This window comes from Triturus cristatus, chromosome 2_1, assembly GCF_964204655.1.
Source record: "Triturus cristatus chromosome 2_1, aTriCri1.1, whole genome shotgun sequence".
NCBI classification, from domain to species: Eukaryota; Metazoa; Chordata; class Amphibia; order Caudata; family Salamandridae; genus Triturus; species Triturus cristatus.
In genome coordinates, this window is record NC_140581.1 from 860,402,846 (window position 1) to 860,416,537 (window position 13,692).

At 47.0% G+C, this 13,692-nt stretch overlaps 1 protein-coding gene and 1 long non-coding RNA gene across 4 annotated transcripts in view; one reads left to right on the forward strand and one right to left on the reverse strand.

Annotated features, from left to right (window-relative positions):
- The window catches only part of KANK1 (KN motif and ankyrin repeat domains 1), a 634,838-nt gene that overhangs the window by 217,973 nt on the left and 403,173 nt on the right, over nt 1-13,692 (reverse strand). For all 3 annotated transcript variants that reach the window (XM_085632970.1, XM_085632973.1, XM_085632974.1), the window contains one exon: nt 12,361-12,480. In XM_085632970.1, coding sequence (XP_085489096.1) covers nt 12,361-12,397 — 37 coding nt within the window. In that variant the 5' untranslated portion in view covers nt 12,398-12,480. The remainder of the gene's footprint in view (nt 1-12,360; nt 12,481-13,692) is intronic.
- Nucleotides 1-13,692, forward strand: part of LOC146865987 (uncharacterized) — a 248,711-nt gene that overhangs the window by 23,131 nt on the left and 211,888 nt on the right. The window lies entirely within an intron of this gene.

Sequence of the window (13,692 nt, forward strand, 5' to 3'; positions counted from 1 at the left end):
TCCGCCCTGGAATCGGATTCTAGGCAGTAGTGCCTGGTAAAGGTATGAACCGATTTCCAGGTGGCCGCCTTGCAAATCTCTGCCATTGGAACGTCATGCAAGAAAGCTACTGTGGCCGCTTTCCCTCTAGTAGAATGAGCCTTAGGGGCCAAAGGTAAGGGCCTTTTCGCCAGCTGGTAGGCTAGGGTAATGCAGGAAACAATCCATCTGGAAATGGATCTCTTAGCTGCTGGGAAGCCTGTTCTCATGGCGCCATAGTTGACAAATAGTTGATCCGTCTTCCTAATGCCTTTGGTACTTTCCAGGTAGAATTTAAGTACCCTCTTGAGGTCTAAGGAGTGAAGCGACCGCTCAGCCGGGGTCGCTGGATTCGGGAAGAAGGATGGAAGAGAAATGGACTGATTAATATGAAAATCAGACACTACCTTAGGGAGAAAAGATGGATGTGCCCTCAAGACCACTTTGTGCTGGTGAAAAACTGTGTACGGCTCTTTAGTACACAGCGCCTGGATTTCGCTTACTCTGCGTGCCGATGTAATAGCTACCAGAAAATCGGCCTTCCAAGACAGATGCTGCAAGGAAGCTCTGTGGATTGGCTCAAAAGGTGGGCCCATCAATTTGGACAACACTAAGTTTAACTCCCACGGAGGAGAATGGTTTCGAACAGGGGGGTAAACTTTCTTCAACCCCTGTAAGAAGTCCTTGACCCCCTGCATCTGGAAAAAAGAAGGCTGATTGGGAGACCTCCTGTACGCTGTAATGGCAGACAAGTGGACCCTGATTGATGCATACTTTAAGCCTGATCTCGCTAAGTGCAGAAGGTAAGGGAGAATGACATCCTCCTGCCCCTTCGTAGGATCAAGGTGATTCTCTCTACACCAAATGAAGAACCTCTTCCACTTAAACGCATAAGACGCTCTCGTGGAGGGTCGCTTCGCTTCTTTCAGAATATGCATGCAATCAGGCGGCAGACCTAAATGTCCGTATTGCAGGACCTCAGGAGCCATGCTGTTAAGTTCAGCGAGGGAAGGTTGGGATGCAGAATCCTCCCGCCCATCTTGGACAGCAGGTCCGGCCTGCAAGGCAGTCGCCTGTGAGGTCGCACCGACAGATGGATAAGGTCCGGGTACCACCACTGGCGCGGCCAGTCCGGAGCTATGAGGATCATCTTCATGTCGGATCTGAGCAGCTTGGATACCACCTTCGGAATCAGAGGCAGGGGCGGAAAGGCGTAGGCAAATGTCCCTGACCAGTCCATCAAAAGAGCATTCCCCCTGGTCCCTGGACGGTGGAATCTGGACACAAAGGCGTGGCATTTTGAATTTTCGTCGTCTGCAAACAGATCGATTTCTGGACGACCCCAACAATGGAACAGGTCGGCCACCACTTCGTCGTGTAGCACCCAGTCTGGCTGATCTTAGAAGTGCCTGCTGAGTGCGTCTGCTTTGAGATTCAACTCCCCCGGAAGGTGCACTGCCACTACCGAGAGGTTCCGGGCGAGCAGCCAGTGCCAGATCGCCTGTGCCTCCAGGGAAAGAGGACGTGACCGAGTCCCGCCCTGTTTGTTCAGCTAGAACATGGTCGTGGTGTTGTCGGTCTGCACCAGGACTGAATCGGCCTTGATTGCAGGGAGGAACGCCTTTAGAGCAAGGTGGACTGCCCGGAGTTCCAGCATATTTATGTGGTAGCCCTGCTCTTTTGTAGACCACCGACCCTGTATTTGGAGGCACCCCATGTGGGCCCCCCAACCTTGCAGCGACGCATCTGTCACCACCGATTGCACCGGAAGTGGCTGGTGAAAAGGGACTCCCACCATCAGATTGTCCTGGCGAGTCCACCATGCAAGGGAAGATTTCGCCACCTGGGAGAGAGAGATTTGATCTCCCCAACGGCCTGTGGACTGATCCCATTGGTCCTCTAGAGCTTGCTGCAAAGGTCGCATTCGCAGTCTGGCGTTGGGAATGAGAAAAATGCAGGACGCCATGGATCCCAGCAGAGATGCTACCTGCCGAGCTGACGGCCTCTGCATCTGCTGCATAAGCCTGCATTTCGGCTTCATTGAAGACAGTCTCTCCCCCGAAGGATACGCTTTTCCCACGCTTGTGTCCAGAACGGAGCCAAGGTAGTGGATGGTCCGAGTGGGCTGCTGCACGGACTTTGCCATGTTGACGTGAAGGTCGAGAGCGTGCAACTGTCTCAGACAGGTCTGGAAGTCTTTCTTCACCTGTTGCTGGGATGGAGCCTTCAGCAACCAGTCGTCTAAGTAAGGGTAGACGAATAGACCCTGCTTGTGTAGGCAAGCCGCCACCACTGCCATACATTTGGTGAAGACTCGCGGAGCCGACTTGAGCCCGAATGGAAGGACTTTGTACTGATAATGCTTGCTTCCGACCACAAACCGCAGGTACCTGCGGTGATGTCTCGCAATTGAAATGTGGAAGTACGCATCTTGGAGGTCCACCGAACACATCCAATCCCCTACTTGCAGATGTGGACATATTTGATGAAGCGCCAACATACGAAACTTCTCCTTGATGATGACTTTGTTTAGGAGACGAAGGTCCAGAATCGGCCGAAACTTGTGCTCTTGATCTTTTTTGGGCACAAGGAAGTATCGGGAGTACACTCCTTTTCCGATTTGCGAAGGAGGAACTTTTTCTATGGCCTGCTTTAGCAGAAGGACCCTCACCTCCTTTTGGAGCAGCTTTAAGTGGTGAGGATGGGACTTTTTTGGCGGGATGTCTTTTGGATGCACTCGAAAACGTAGCGCATATCCATTTTGCAGTATATTCAGCACCCAGCGATCTTTTGTGATGCTGTCCCACTCTGCCAGATGTTGTGACGCACTTCCCCCCACTGGAGTGGGCAACGGTCGTAGAGGAAGCCACCGCTCATGACTTTCCTCCTCTTGTGGTAGTGGAGGACTGTTGCTGGTGTCCACCCCTGCCCCTGGTGGATTTTCCGCCTCGAAACTGCGATTTTCCTTGGGTTTTACTCTGAGACCACTGAGGGGTTTGAACCCTCTGTTGAGGCCCCTTGCGTTGGGTGGGTCTAAAACGGCGCTTGAATTCTTTTTTCTTCTCCAACCCCACAGCTTTGAGGGTGTCCAGTTCAGTTTTCATGCGCCCCATCTCCTCATCCGTGTGAGTGCCGAAGAGGGAGGTGCCAGAGAACGGAAGGTTTAAAATCCGTTGCTGCGCATCCGGCTTGAGCCCTGTCAGCCGCAACCAGGACGACGACCTGGCGCATACTCCGTGTGTGTAGGAATGGGCTGAGAGCAGCGCACCATCCGCCGCCGTGCTAATCGACTGATTAGCCACCAGTGACCCTTCAGTGACTATTTCTTCGAAGTCCTTTTGGTCCTCCTTCGGGAGCTTGGACTTGAACCGCTCCATAGAGTCCCAGAGAGCCCTATTGTATCTGCCCAACAGCGCCGCCGCGCTGGAGATCTTGAGGGAAGCCGCTGCGGACGAGCAGGCCCTGCGCCCCCAGGAGTCCTGGGTTCTGCTCTCCTTATCCGGAGGAACGGAAGAGGACGCCGATACCGTCTGATCCTTTCTTGCAGCCGCCACTATTACTGAGTCCGCAGGAGGGTCCATTTTCACAAAGACAGGATCAGAGGTAGCCGGCTTATATTTTTTGAGGATACGAGCCGGAACCGCTTTGACGGTCGCTGGGGTGAGGAAGGTGTCCATGACGGGTTCCATGATCCCTGGGACCAAAGGCAGCAGTGGACGAGAGGCAGACTTCTGGTGAAGTGTTTCGAAAATCACCAACGTGGTGACTTGGGGGACTGACATCTCAATCCCCAACTTCTGCGCCCCCCTCTGCAGCACCTCATGGTAGGTGTTGATGTCGTCTATGGGCGAGACCCTGGACACTGGGCTGCCCGATAGCGTAGGTGAATAGTCCCTTATTGAGGACCTGGTGAACGAGGAAGATGACGTTGATGGTGACCTCCGATCCCGGCGACGATCACGAGGCTGAACGCCCCTCCCGCCTGGGGGAGCGAGATCTGCGTCGCCGACTCTCAGGCGACTTCTCACGTGCTGGTCTGGGAGGACTTGCTCTGTCCACTGCCTCCACCAGCCGTTGCAGCGGAGAGTCATGCACTTGACTGACATATTCCCGCAGTCTCCTTGTAGTCCCTGAGTCCTGCCAATGATGTGCTGGCAGCAGCCATCTGGGCGACAGTCGTACCGCAGAAATGGTCCCTTGAGTCTGAGGGGAAGACCTGCGGAGTTGGCTGGCAGACTCTCGTGGAATTGCCGGTCGTGGAGATGCCCCTGAGCGTGAGGAGGAATGGCGCGAAGCCGACTCCGTCACCAGGACAACCGACCTGTCCGAGGCCTGTCTCGACGTCGAGCGTGGTCTCGACGTCGATCCGTGGCTTCGCCTTCTTTCTCGCCGGGACTCTCCCCTTCTCGACGTCGAACGACGCCTCGATGTGGACCGGCGGCCATGTTCAGCCGGCGAAGAATGCCGCCTCGACGTCGAACGGCGGTGTGAAGCCGACGACGGAGGCCCTCTCTCCCTCGACGCCGAACGCCGTCTTGATGCCGGCGGAGATGCTGCCACTCTCGACGTCGACGTGGATGGTACCCTCGACGCCGAACGCTGCCTGGATGACGACGGCGGAGGACTCTTCCCTCTCGACGTGGATCGCTGATGGAGTCGCGACGACGGAGGGGATCGTGCCCTCGACGACGGAGGGGTGACACTCCTCGACGCCGATCGTCGCCTGGTTGACGACGGCGGAGGTTCCCTGCTCCTCGACGCCGATCGTCGCCGAGATGACGACGGCGGAGGTTCCCTGCTCCTCGACGCCGATCGCCGTCGGGTTGACGACGGCGGAGGTTCTCTGCTCCTCGACGCCGATCGTCGCCTGGTTGACGACGGCGGAGGTTCCCTGCTCCTCGACGCCGATCGTCGCCGGGTTGACGACGGCGGAGGGGTGGTGTCTCTCGACGCCGATCGTCGCCGGGTTGACGACGGCGGAGAGGCTCTGGTTCTTGACGCCGATCGCCGCCGAGTTGACGATGGCGGTCTAGACTTCGACGTCGACGACGTACCTGCTCTCGACAGCGAGCCCGCTGTCGAAGGTCCCTTCTTTGAAACATGACCTACCGGAAGATCTTTCCTCAGCGCCGGTCCCGACGCTGAGGCGGAAGGACGAGAGGACTTGCTTCTAGATGTATCTCTAGGCCTCTTGGAGCCCTTCCTCACCGGAGATCGCCCTCTGGATGGTTGTGCCAGGCCATAAAAGCGAATTTGCTCTCTGTCCTTCAAAGTTCTCTTGGACAGGCTCTGGCAGTGAGGACATGTCTTGGACTCATGATCCTCCGGTAGACACAGGATACAGACCCTATGAGAGTCAGTCCTGGCCTTCTTCTTGCCACAAGCAGGGCAAGGATCGAAAAGAGATGGCATTTTAAGGTAGAAAAAATGCCCAAAACTGCCTAAAAAAGACAGCCTCCTACTTCTTTAGATGTAAAACGTCGAAGTAAGGGAAAAAACAGTTGAAAAACAGACAATATTTTCTGACAAACTCAGAAAAAAGTGGAGCTCTGTTGCCAGGATCCTTCCAGAAGGAGCCGGAAAGAACAACTGACCTAACTGCCAACCCTGAGGCATGATGGGAAGTTGGGGGTCAGGTGTGCCTTAAAGGCACGGTGTCAGTTTTTTGCTATGCAGCTATTAGTTAGCTTTTCAGTCTTTTTAGACTGGGTATTTGCAATGCAGCCTGGGAGCTTCCTATGCTTTCAGTGATTTATAAGAATTTCTGCTGTTTTCTGAGCATTAAAACAGTTTCTAAACAAGTTATAATGTTGTTTCTCCCGTTTATAATGCTATTTTTTTATGTATAGTGGAAATTCCTTACAGCATGTTTCAGCTCTAGGGTTTATTGGCTGCAGTTGCTTGTGTATACATATAGGTATATATGTATGGATATATATATGTGGGGCACATATAATATACTGTTTCCGGGATCCCGCGCATGGGCGGGAATATTCTAATGCTTATGACTATTGATGAGGATCCCCTGGAAGAGAACTGCAGCATTGTTTGGGTTTTCATGCACATCATTCAAGAACACTGCTGTAAAGGTCTTCCAAAACAATTAAGAATAGCCTCATAATGTAACTTTTGAGGGATAACCAGATGCAGGTTTCAGTAGTTTCAGGGCTCCTCCGAAAGACCAGTGGACCTTAAGCAGTCTGCTGCATATTCTCACTTGTGAGGCTTCCACGACATAGCTGATCATATCTCGCTGATGTATCTAATAGGCAATTCAAACTGAGTGCAAGATGCTAAAGTTGGAAGCTGGGGCTTTGAGGGGCCACGATTGGTCAAAACACCGAGGAATAGCTGCATACTTTTCAAAAACACGTTTATCTGCTTTCCAAGAGATAAAATGACTTAATGTATATGCCATCTTCTTTAGAAAACATGCTTAGAAAAAAAAAAAAAAAAAAAGGACAGGGAGAAAGTAATTATTAGGTGCTAATTTCTTTTTTTTTTTTAAATGCACCAATCAGCAAATTTTTCTTCGGAAATTGGAAGTGGTGTTTCAAGCTATCTACAACTACTCAAGGGAGGTCTGATTAGTGATCTACGAGATTTTGTAGACGAGTATCCATGTTCTTTATCAGTTTCATAACATTGTCAATTATAATAGAGGGTTTGCTAGATTTGCCATTACATGAATATTTCACCTCCTGACAAGACAAGATATATGCCAAGGCACAGAAGCCGACCCAGAATAGATGGTCCACAGCAAGCAAAGGGTGGCTGTAAGAGTGCTCAACTGATCATAGGTACAACTATGCTCTAAAGAACGTCCTTACTAATCAGTGAGCAAATGAAAAAAACTGGATTATTCTACGTTGTCCTAATTCAGATAAAGCACGTTTTGTGAAATTCTATTTAAAAAAAATAGCACAGTTCATGAAAGTTGTAGTGGTGTTTTTATATTTTGGGAGAAATCATCTGCAATAGGTTTATAAAGTCACAGAATAAGCAATTTTTAGATAGACATCACATAATCTGCAGTTACATAATTGAAAGAAAAAATGGACTTGCTACAAATTCATGAAATTGTAAAATGCTGAATTTCACGCAATTACACATAATCTAGCACACTCCTTAATAGAAATGAAAAGAACACGTAGGCCTGATGCAAGAAGAAATATACCCTTCCAAGCAAACCAAATGAATATATTTCAGAATTCCTGTGGTTGCCAAATATTGAGTTTCTAAACTCAGTTACTAGCCAGTGTTTTAGCGGTACTCCTTGGTGAGCACACCTTGCTGCGAATCTTGCACACATTATTCAGGCCATCGAATCAAGTCTCATATTTTCTTGCAAAGAATGCATCCATCCAGCTCATTTATGTAAAATAGTGTATGTACTTTTTAAGGAACAGGAGCACATCTATAAGAAACACTGTACCGAGCAACACGATTATAGTAGAGAAATCAATATCACATTGGGGGCGCCAAAATGTAGTTTGGTGTGTGGTAATTGAAAGCAATTATAAGATTATAGACAAATATTATGCACATAATACAGAACATTTCAAAAGGGGACATAATCGTGATGTGGAGGTCATCAGTCATAAAGGTAGTCTAGTAGTAGGAGATATGCCTCCAGTGCAGTTTAGTTTACATAGTAAGGAGATTTCTCACATGTCTGCAAGAACTGAATTGCAATCGAGGGGTGCAATTGGTTAAAGGAACGGACCTCCATGCAGCACAAAGTGATTGGCAGTGTCTAGCTAGAATTGCTATACTACCTGAGGGGAAGACAATGGGAGGTGGAAGGAATGACAATTTGGGGTAGAAAGGATAAACCAGCAGTGGCCAAAATGCACTCAACACAGGCCCACAAAGCTGCTAACAAGGTGGATACGATTTGAGCTTCACCGCCTCTAAAGCCTGCTTTTGCTCATAGCACTTAATTATGCAAAGTATAGAGAGAGTCATGCAAAGGGGAGGATGGAGGGCTGGATGTGAATCTATGAAAGATAGTAACAGAGGTAAACTGTAGACACATGTAATTCAATTTCTTCTCAAGTTTTGGATTTCATACAGTCACATGATTAAATAGCTAACTAAAAAAATAGTGCCAGAAATTAAAAGTCAAAGGCATAAATGAGGATCACATTAATTAAATATGTTGTGCAGCACCACCTGGCCCATTCCGGACTTCGGTCTGGTCTGCATGGCCAAGCAGTAGTGTCTTTTAAAGGAATGGTAGGATTTGCATGTCATAGCTTTGCAGAATTGCAAAAAAGTTGCATTTGCAGCAAATCCTCTAGCACAGTATACTATAACTGTTTTCCAGAGAGAACTCTTAGCCTTGCAGTGGAAATGGGAGCCACAAGCGGCTACCCCAACAGTAGATACCACGCTTCATCAAAGGCTAGCCCTTGTCACATCTAGATATAACTTTAGACTTGCTTTACTTTGAATGCAAGAAGAGACCTCTCTGAAAATGTTGCCTGTTTAAGAAAAAAGTGTAGCAATTATTCAAATGAAAGTCTGAAGGTTTCTTTGGCATGAAACAAAGGTTACCCAGCAGTACGCCTCAGGAGGTATGATGGGCTGATAGAGGACACCTGAGTTTCACTCATTCATCTTGCTGGAGCTACAGTCAACAACAATGACCTCTTCCCAAACAGATTTTTCAAATGTCTGAAGTAATTGCTTAGAGGAGGTGGGGGATCCAATAAGGTTTGCTTGGATTGTGCCGAGGTCCCACGAGGGGGTTCTTAACAACCCTCTCATAAATACTGAGAAAGGACTGTGTGTGTTTGGTTGTCTTTTGGACTTTGATCAGTAGGGCAGATTTTGTCAGCCACAGCAGCTAAGCAAGTATTCTCCGGCCAAGAGGCAGTCTGTCTAGCTTTAGAGGGGAGTGAGGTTGAGGGATCAGTTTTCAATGATCGGGAGGTAACAATATGCTTTGAAAGTTGTCGGTATGTCCACTGACATTGTGCACAAGTCAATATTGGCAACACTAGGAACAGCATGCAGATCTCTCTAATTTTGGAAGCAGCTAAAGACAAGGCAGTGGAAGGAAAAGCAGAAGAGATATCCAATCACTCTCGCACCCCAAGATGCCACCTTATATTAGTACCAAATAGGCACTTTAAGTCCTGCAGGGTTGGAAAGAGATACTGTATAGGGGTTCCTAACAGACTAAAGATTAGGTTTAGTTGCTCATCATACTGTTACCACTTGTGACAGGACACGTAGAACCTGCTCAAGGAGTTTGTGTGGTCGCTGCAAAGTTCTGATTACAACATATTCCCAATTTTCGAAGCTCTGGCACCACTGTGTGCCAAGTTCCTCTGGAAACTTCACATGCAAAATTGGCACTGTAGAATGAGCAAGAAGTCATATGACATGCAGCCCAGGAAGGCATTTTATGACCTCACAATATAAGTGGACTTTATTTGCAGGAAGAAGGCCAGGTGTTTCCGTTTTGTAACTCTGTTCTCATAAAGTCCTCTGCTACAAGACCTCTTTGCAGATCTTGTAGTCGTGGAATTACAGTGACTGAGATGGTTCTACATTGAGGGACAAGCATAACTGCTCCAAGATGGTGACTGCTTTAGTCTGATCTTTTGCTGGTCATCTAAATTGATGAAGCTTTCAGGAGCAAGTTGACCAACTGAAGGAATTCAATTTGTCCTGAATGACAGAGGTGGGCTACCTCTAGAAATCTGTGGCCCTTGCTTAAAGCCAAACAGAAATACTCTGAATTGAATTGATAACGTTGGCTGTTCACCACGATGCAGAGGTAGTGACAGTGGTACAGAGAAATTGGAACATGTCAACAGGCACGCTTAAGGTCATTAAACGTGGCATAGTCGCTGTATTCCAAGAAAGCCAAAATATACCATATGTCTACCTGACAGTTTGTTTGCACAGACAACAGTTCAATCTGTGGTGGCCTAAAATAGGATGCCACCCACTGGATTTCTTCTTGTGTGGAAGCATCTTAAGGAAAAAAGGCCCATCCCTGGAACCTTCTCTATCTTCCCTTTAAGTAACATGGCCAAAATAATCCTTACTGTAGAGCTTGAGCATATCTGTAGCTCTCCTTCAAGATATTAACTGTGGCGCTTTACTAATAATTCAAATTAATAGTCAAAGAAAACCATGTCTTCTACCCATTGATTGGAGGTAATGTCCTGCCATATGGGGAAATGATTTGCGATCCTACCTCTCAGAGGCGGGTTGGAGGTGCAGGCAAAATGCCTTGAGGAGCTGTGCTCTTCAGTTGTATATTTGCTATATGGTTTGAACTGCACCGCTTTCTATGTTAAGCCTAGTGCATGGTATTGCAGCTGAAATTTTTAGGAGCCTTGATGAAAGGAGGGTTATTGATGCGGATGAAAATTATGACACCGAGTTAAGGCTCTGCTTGATTACGACAGGAAGGGGGCAGCCTCTTTGTTCTGACCCGAGTGATTTTGCTCTATCTGTATAAACCCGAAAAGCCTCATTAATATGCTTGCTAAACAAATTTTTGATCAAAAGACAGGTCTATGGTCAATCCTTGGACTGTATAAAAGCAGGATCCATGTGGCCAGCAAATTCTGCACAGAATGGACGCATAAGCGATTTGTATAAAGATAGCATTGCCTACGGCCATAGACAAAGCGATTACTGTTGAGGATCCTCGTTCTCCTTAAAGGATCATTTCAGCTGCTGCACAATAGTCCTTGAGTACCGTTTCAATGAACATGGCATTGCCGTGCCAGGGGGGTTCGGACTTCAAACCTTATTGCAAGTCTCTGTGCCGCCTCACTGCTTATTATGCTACCATTCCAGAGTAAGTGTAGGGTACACATCTGGTATGGAAAGCCAGGGAGAGAGGAGGATTCCCTGTCCGTGGTGAAGAGAACTTGGAAACACTGCCTCACTTGTGTGAATGAGACACAATGCTTGTATGCAAGTGGACAGTTTGAATGAGAGAGAGAGAGAGAGAGAAGAAATGCATGCAGGCCTTGACCCTCCAGTAAACAACGGCTCACCCAGATGATCAAGGTCTCCATGTAAATTCAGATTATGCACTCTTGCAATGGGGGGATGAGTAAACAAATATGTGTTCCAGACTATTGTGCAGGTGTTGTTCTTTTGGAGAGAAAGTCCTTGGTTTCTATATAAGGTTTTATGGACCACCGCACAAAGTATATTTAGGAAAGTGAGGACAGTCTATTTCCCTGGACGACACCAACATACTGGCTAGAAAGAAACTCACGTATGCTGCTCGACTAGGAAAGGCGGCACAGATGCTGCAAAAAGTAGAAATGCTGGCTAAATATGGCACCTACTCACTAAGATCTGCTATTAGTGTAACCAGATGTGCTATGCTTTACTGCAGCCAGTAGAAGAACATGCAATTCAGATGATATACTGACACGTCACTGACCGCAACGGGCCCTACACACTGATAGGTTGCCTGGGATGACAGAATAAATCTTCAATCAAGGCAAATACCACATAAGTATCTCTGGAATAGAGCACCTGAGAATGGATCATACATAACTGACAACATGCTACAAAAAACATAGGCAACGAAACGTAGTTAAAAACCGGAGGGCCCACACTACTGGCAGACTTCTTACACAAGAGCAGAATAAAGATATTTAATCACTAAAAATGGGTTCGAATAATCTAAGGGAAGGAGAATGAATAAAAAATACAACTACATAAAGATACTACCGCTACAGCAAAATCACTTGAAGGTGTTGGAAATCGTCGCCCACTGTCGGACAGTTTTGCACACAAATCCAAGATTAAGGCAGCAAAAGTTACTTTTTAAAGGATGGTGTCTAGCACAGCTAGCATTCACCAACATTTTAACCTTACAAGAGATAGCAAAGCACTATGTAAATACCAAATACAATACAATTAGAGAAAAAAAAGACTCAAAAAAACCAGATGACCATGGAAGTTTAACTTTAGGAACGTAGAAAAATGTCGTAACTAAAAAAACGAACAGTGCATGATTCCCAAATAACTCATGCAGGGATACATTATTTTATTTCCGTTTGTGTAACGGTGGGTCCTATTGCTTGGGTGTTTCGTGTACAGATAACCCATTTTACTGCCAAAAAGTTAAGCATCCGAATTGCTGACTTATTGGCCTACAGGATTAAAGCCAGAAACAGACTGTAAGCAGTGTTTAGGTGAAAGTTATTAACTTCCAAACTCAGATTCGTAAACGGCAGATCATTTTCAGATTTGGAGAGTACAGAGGCGAGGACAAGAGGCATACACCTTTAAGCTCTCCACACAAACATTGCACAATCCATGTTGTCACAAAAACGCAAGCTGGGTTACCTGATGCAATGCCATTCACACTGGCTGCATGCGCCATGTCAGCCTCCGGTCTCTGTCCGCTCCAGAAAGAGGTTAGAGGTCATATACGTTTCAAGCATCAAGTTCAACCTGCCAAGCAACCTGCAAGAAAGAAAAGTTACAATTAGACATTCATCATACCTCTCAAAACTTTTCCTAGCTGGGGCTGAGGTGATCCTGATCCCATGCAGAGAGGCTCAAACATTAGTGTCAGGCAAGGTTAGGCTTGGGTTAATCATTGCAGTGCAAACTTGTTTCTTCTACGTCACAGCAGATGAAAACAGAAAATTTGAAGTGAAGTATTTCAGACACAAAAACACAAGCACGCGAACATTATCTTTGGAGATAGTAGAAACAATAGATGTCCATAAACTAGGTTTTACTGGTTAGCTGAAGGCCTGGTGCTGTATGGGTGAACAATGACCTTCCTTCCATACTAATCTGCACGAGGGTCTCATACATTTGGCATTTTTCTGCACACTATTGCACTATACCTTACGTTTAGATTGTTTAATGTACCTAGGCCGCCACATTTTTGCTGCACCTTATAACCGGTTATACTTCTGTCCCGGTAAATCTTCATGAATGTCCCAGCTAACCTATTAATCTGTGTGAATTATCGCCGTTCCTGCCCGATTCTCCTCGATAATGTTTACTTTACGTAATCCAAATATCCATTCTAGTGCCATTACAGTTCCTTCTTCCTTTCAGCGAGTATGCCGTCTGAACATCTTTCCAGCGTTCGTGCTCCACGCTGTCTGCGATCCGAGTTAGCGATAAGTCACACGGATTAATACCTTTGCGGGGACATTGATGAAGATTTACAGGGATGGAATTAGAACCGATTATAAGGTGATTTCTGACTTTTAAGAGGAAGACAGCCCTGAAGAAGTCTTGGGGAACTCCCTGTACGACGAAACACGTGTTGGCTGGGCAAAAGGAAGAAAATAAATAACACGAAAAGGAACCTTTGTGCATAATATTGTATACTTTAAATGTGATAGGATTTAGTGTGTGCTCAGGGTCTTGGTTATTATATGTTAAAGATCCTTCAGATCTGTTTCTAAGGAGGTTGGGCGATTCCGCCTTCCCTTGGAGTACAGCAAAATATATCAGGTCTGTTGTACAAACTCGGGAATAGTGAGCACCAGTGATTAACCCAGTAGATTTTCACCCCATTGGTGTGACGTAATCATTCCACTCATCATGGGCATTGGGATCTGTCTGAAGTTCACCTCTTCCAATTGCTGGTCATCGCTGTCCTGGAAAGTATCCGAAATGGATACTGGTGGCGGTATAGGTCTGTCTTTCTGA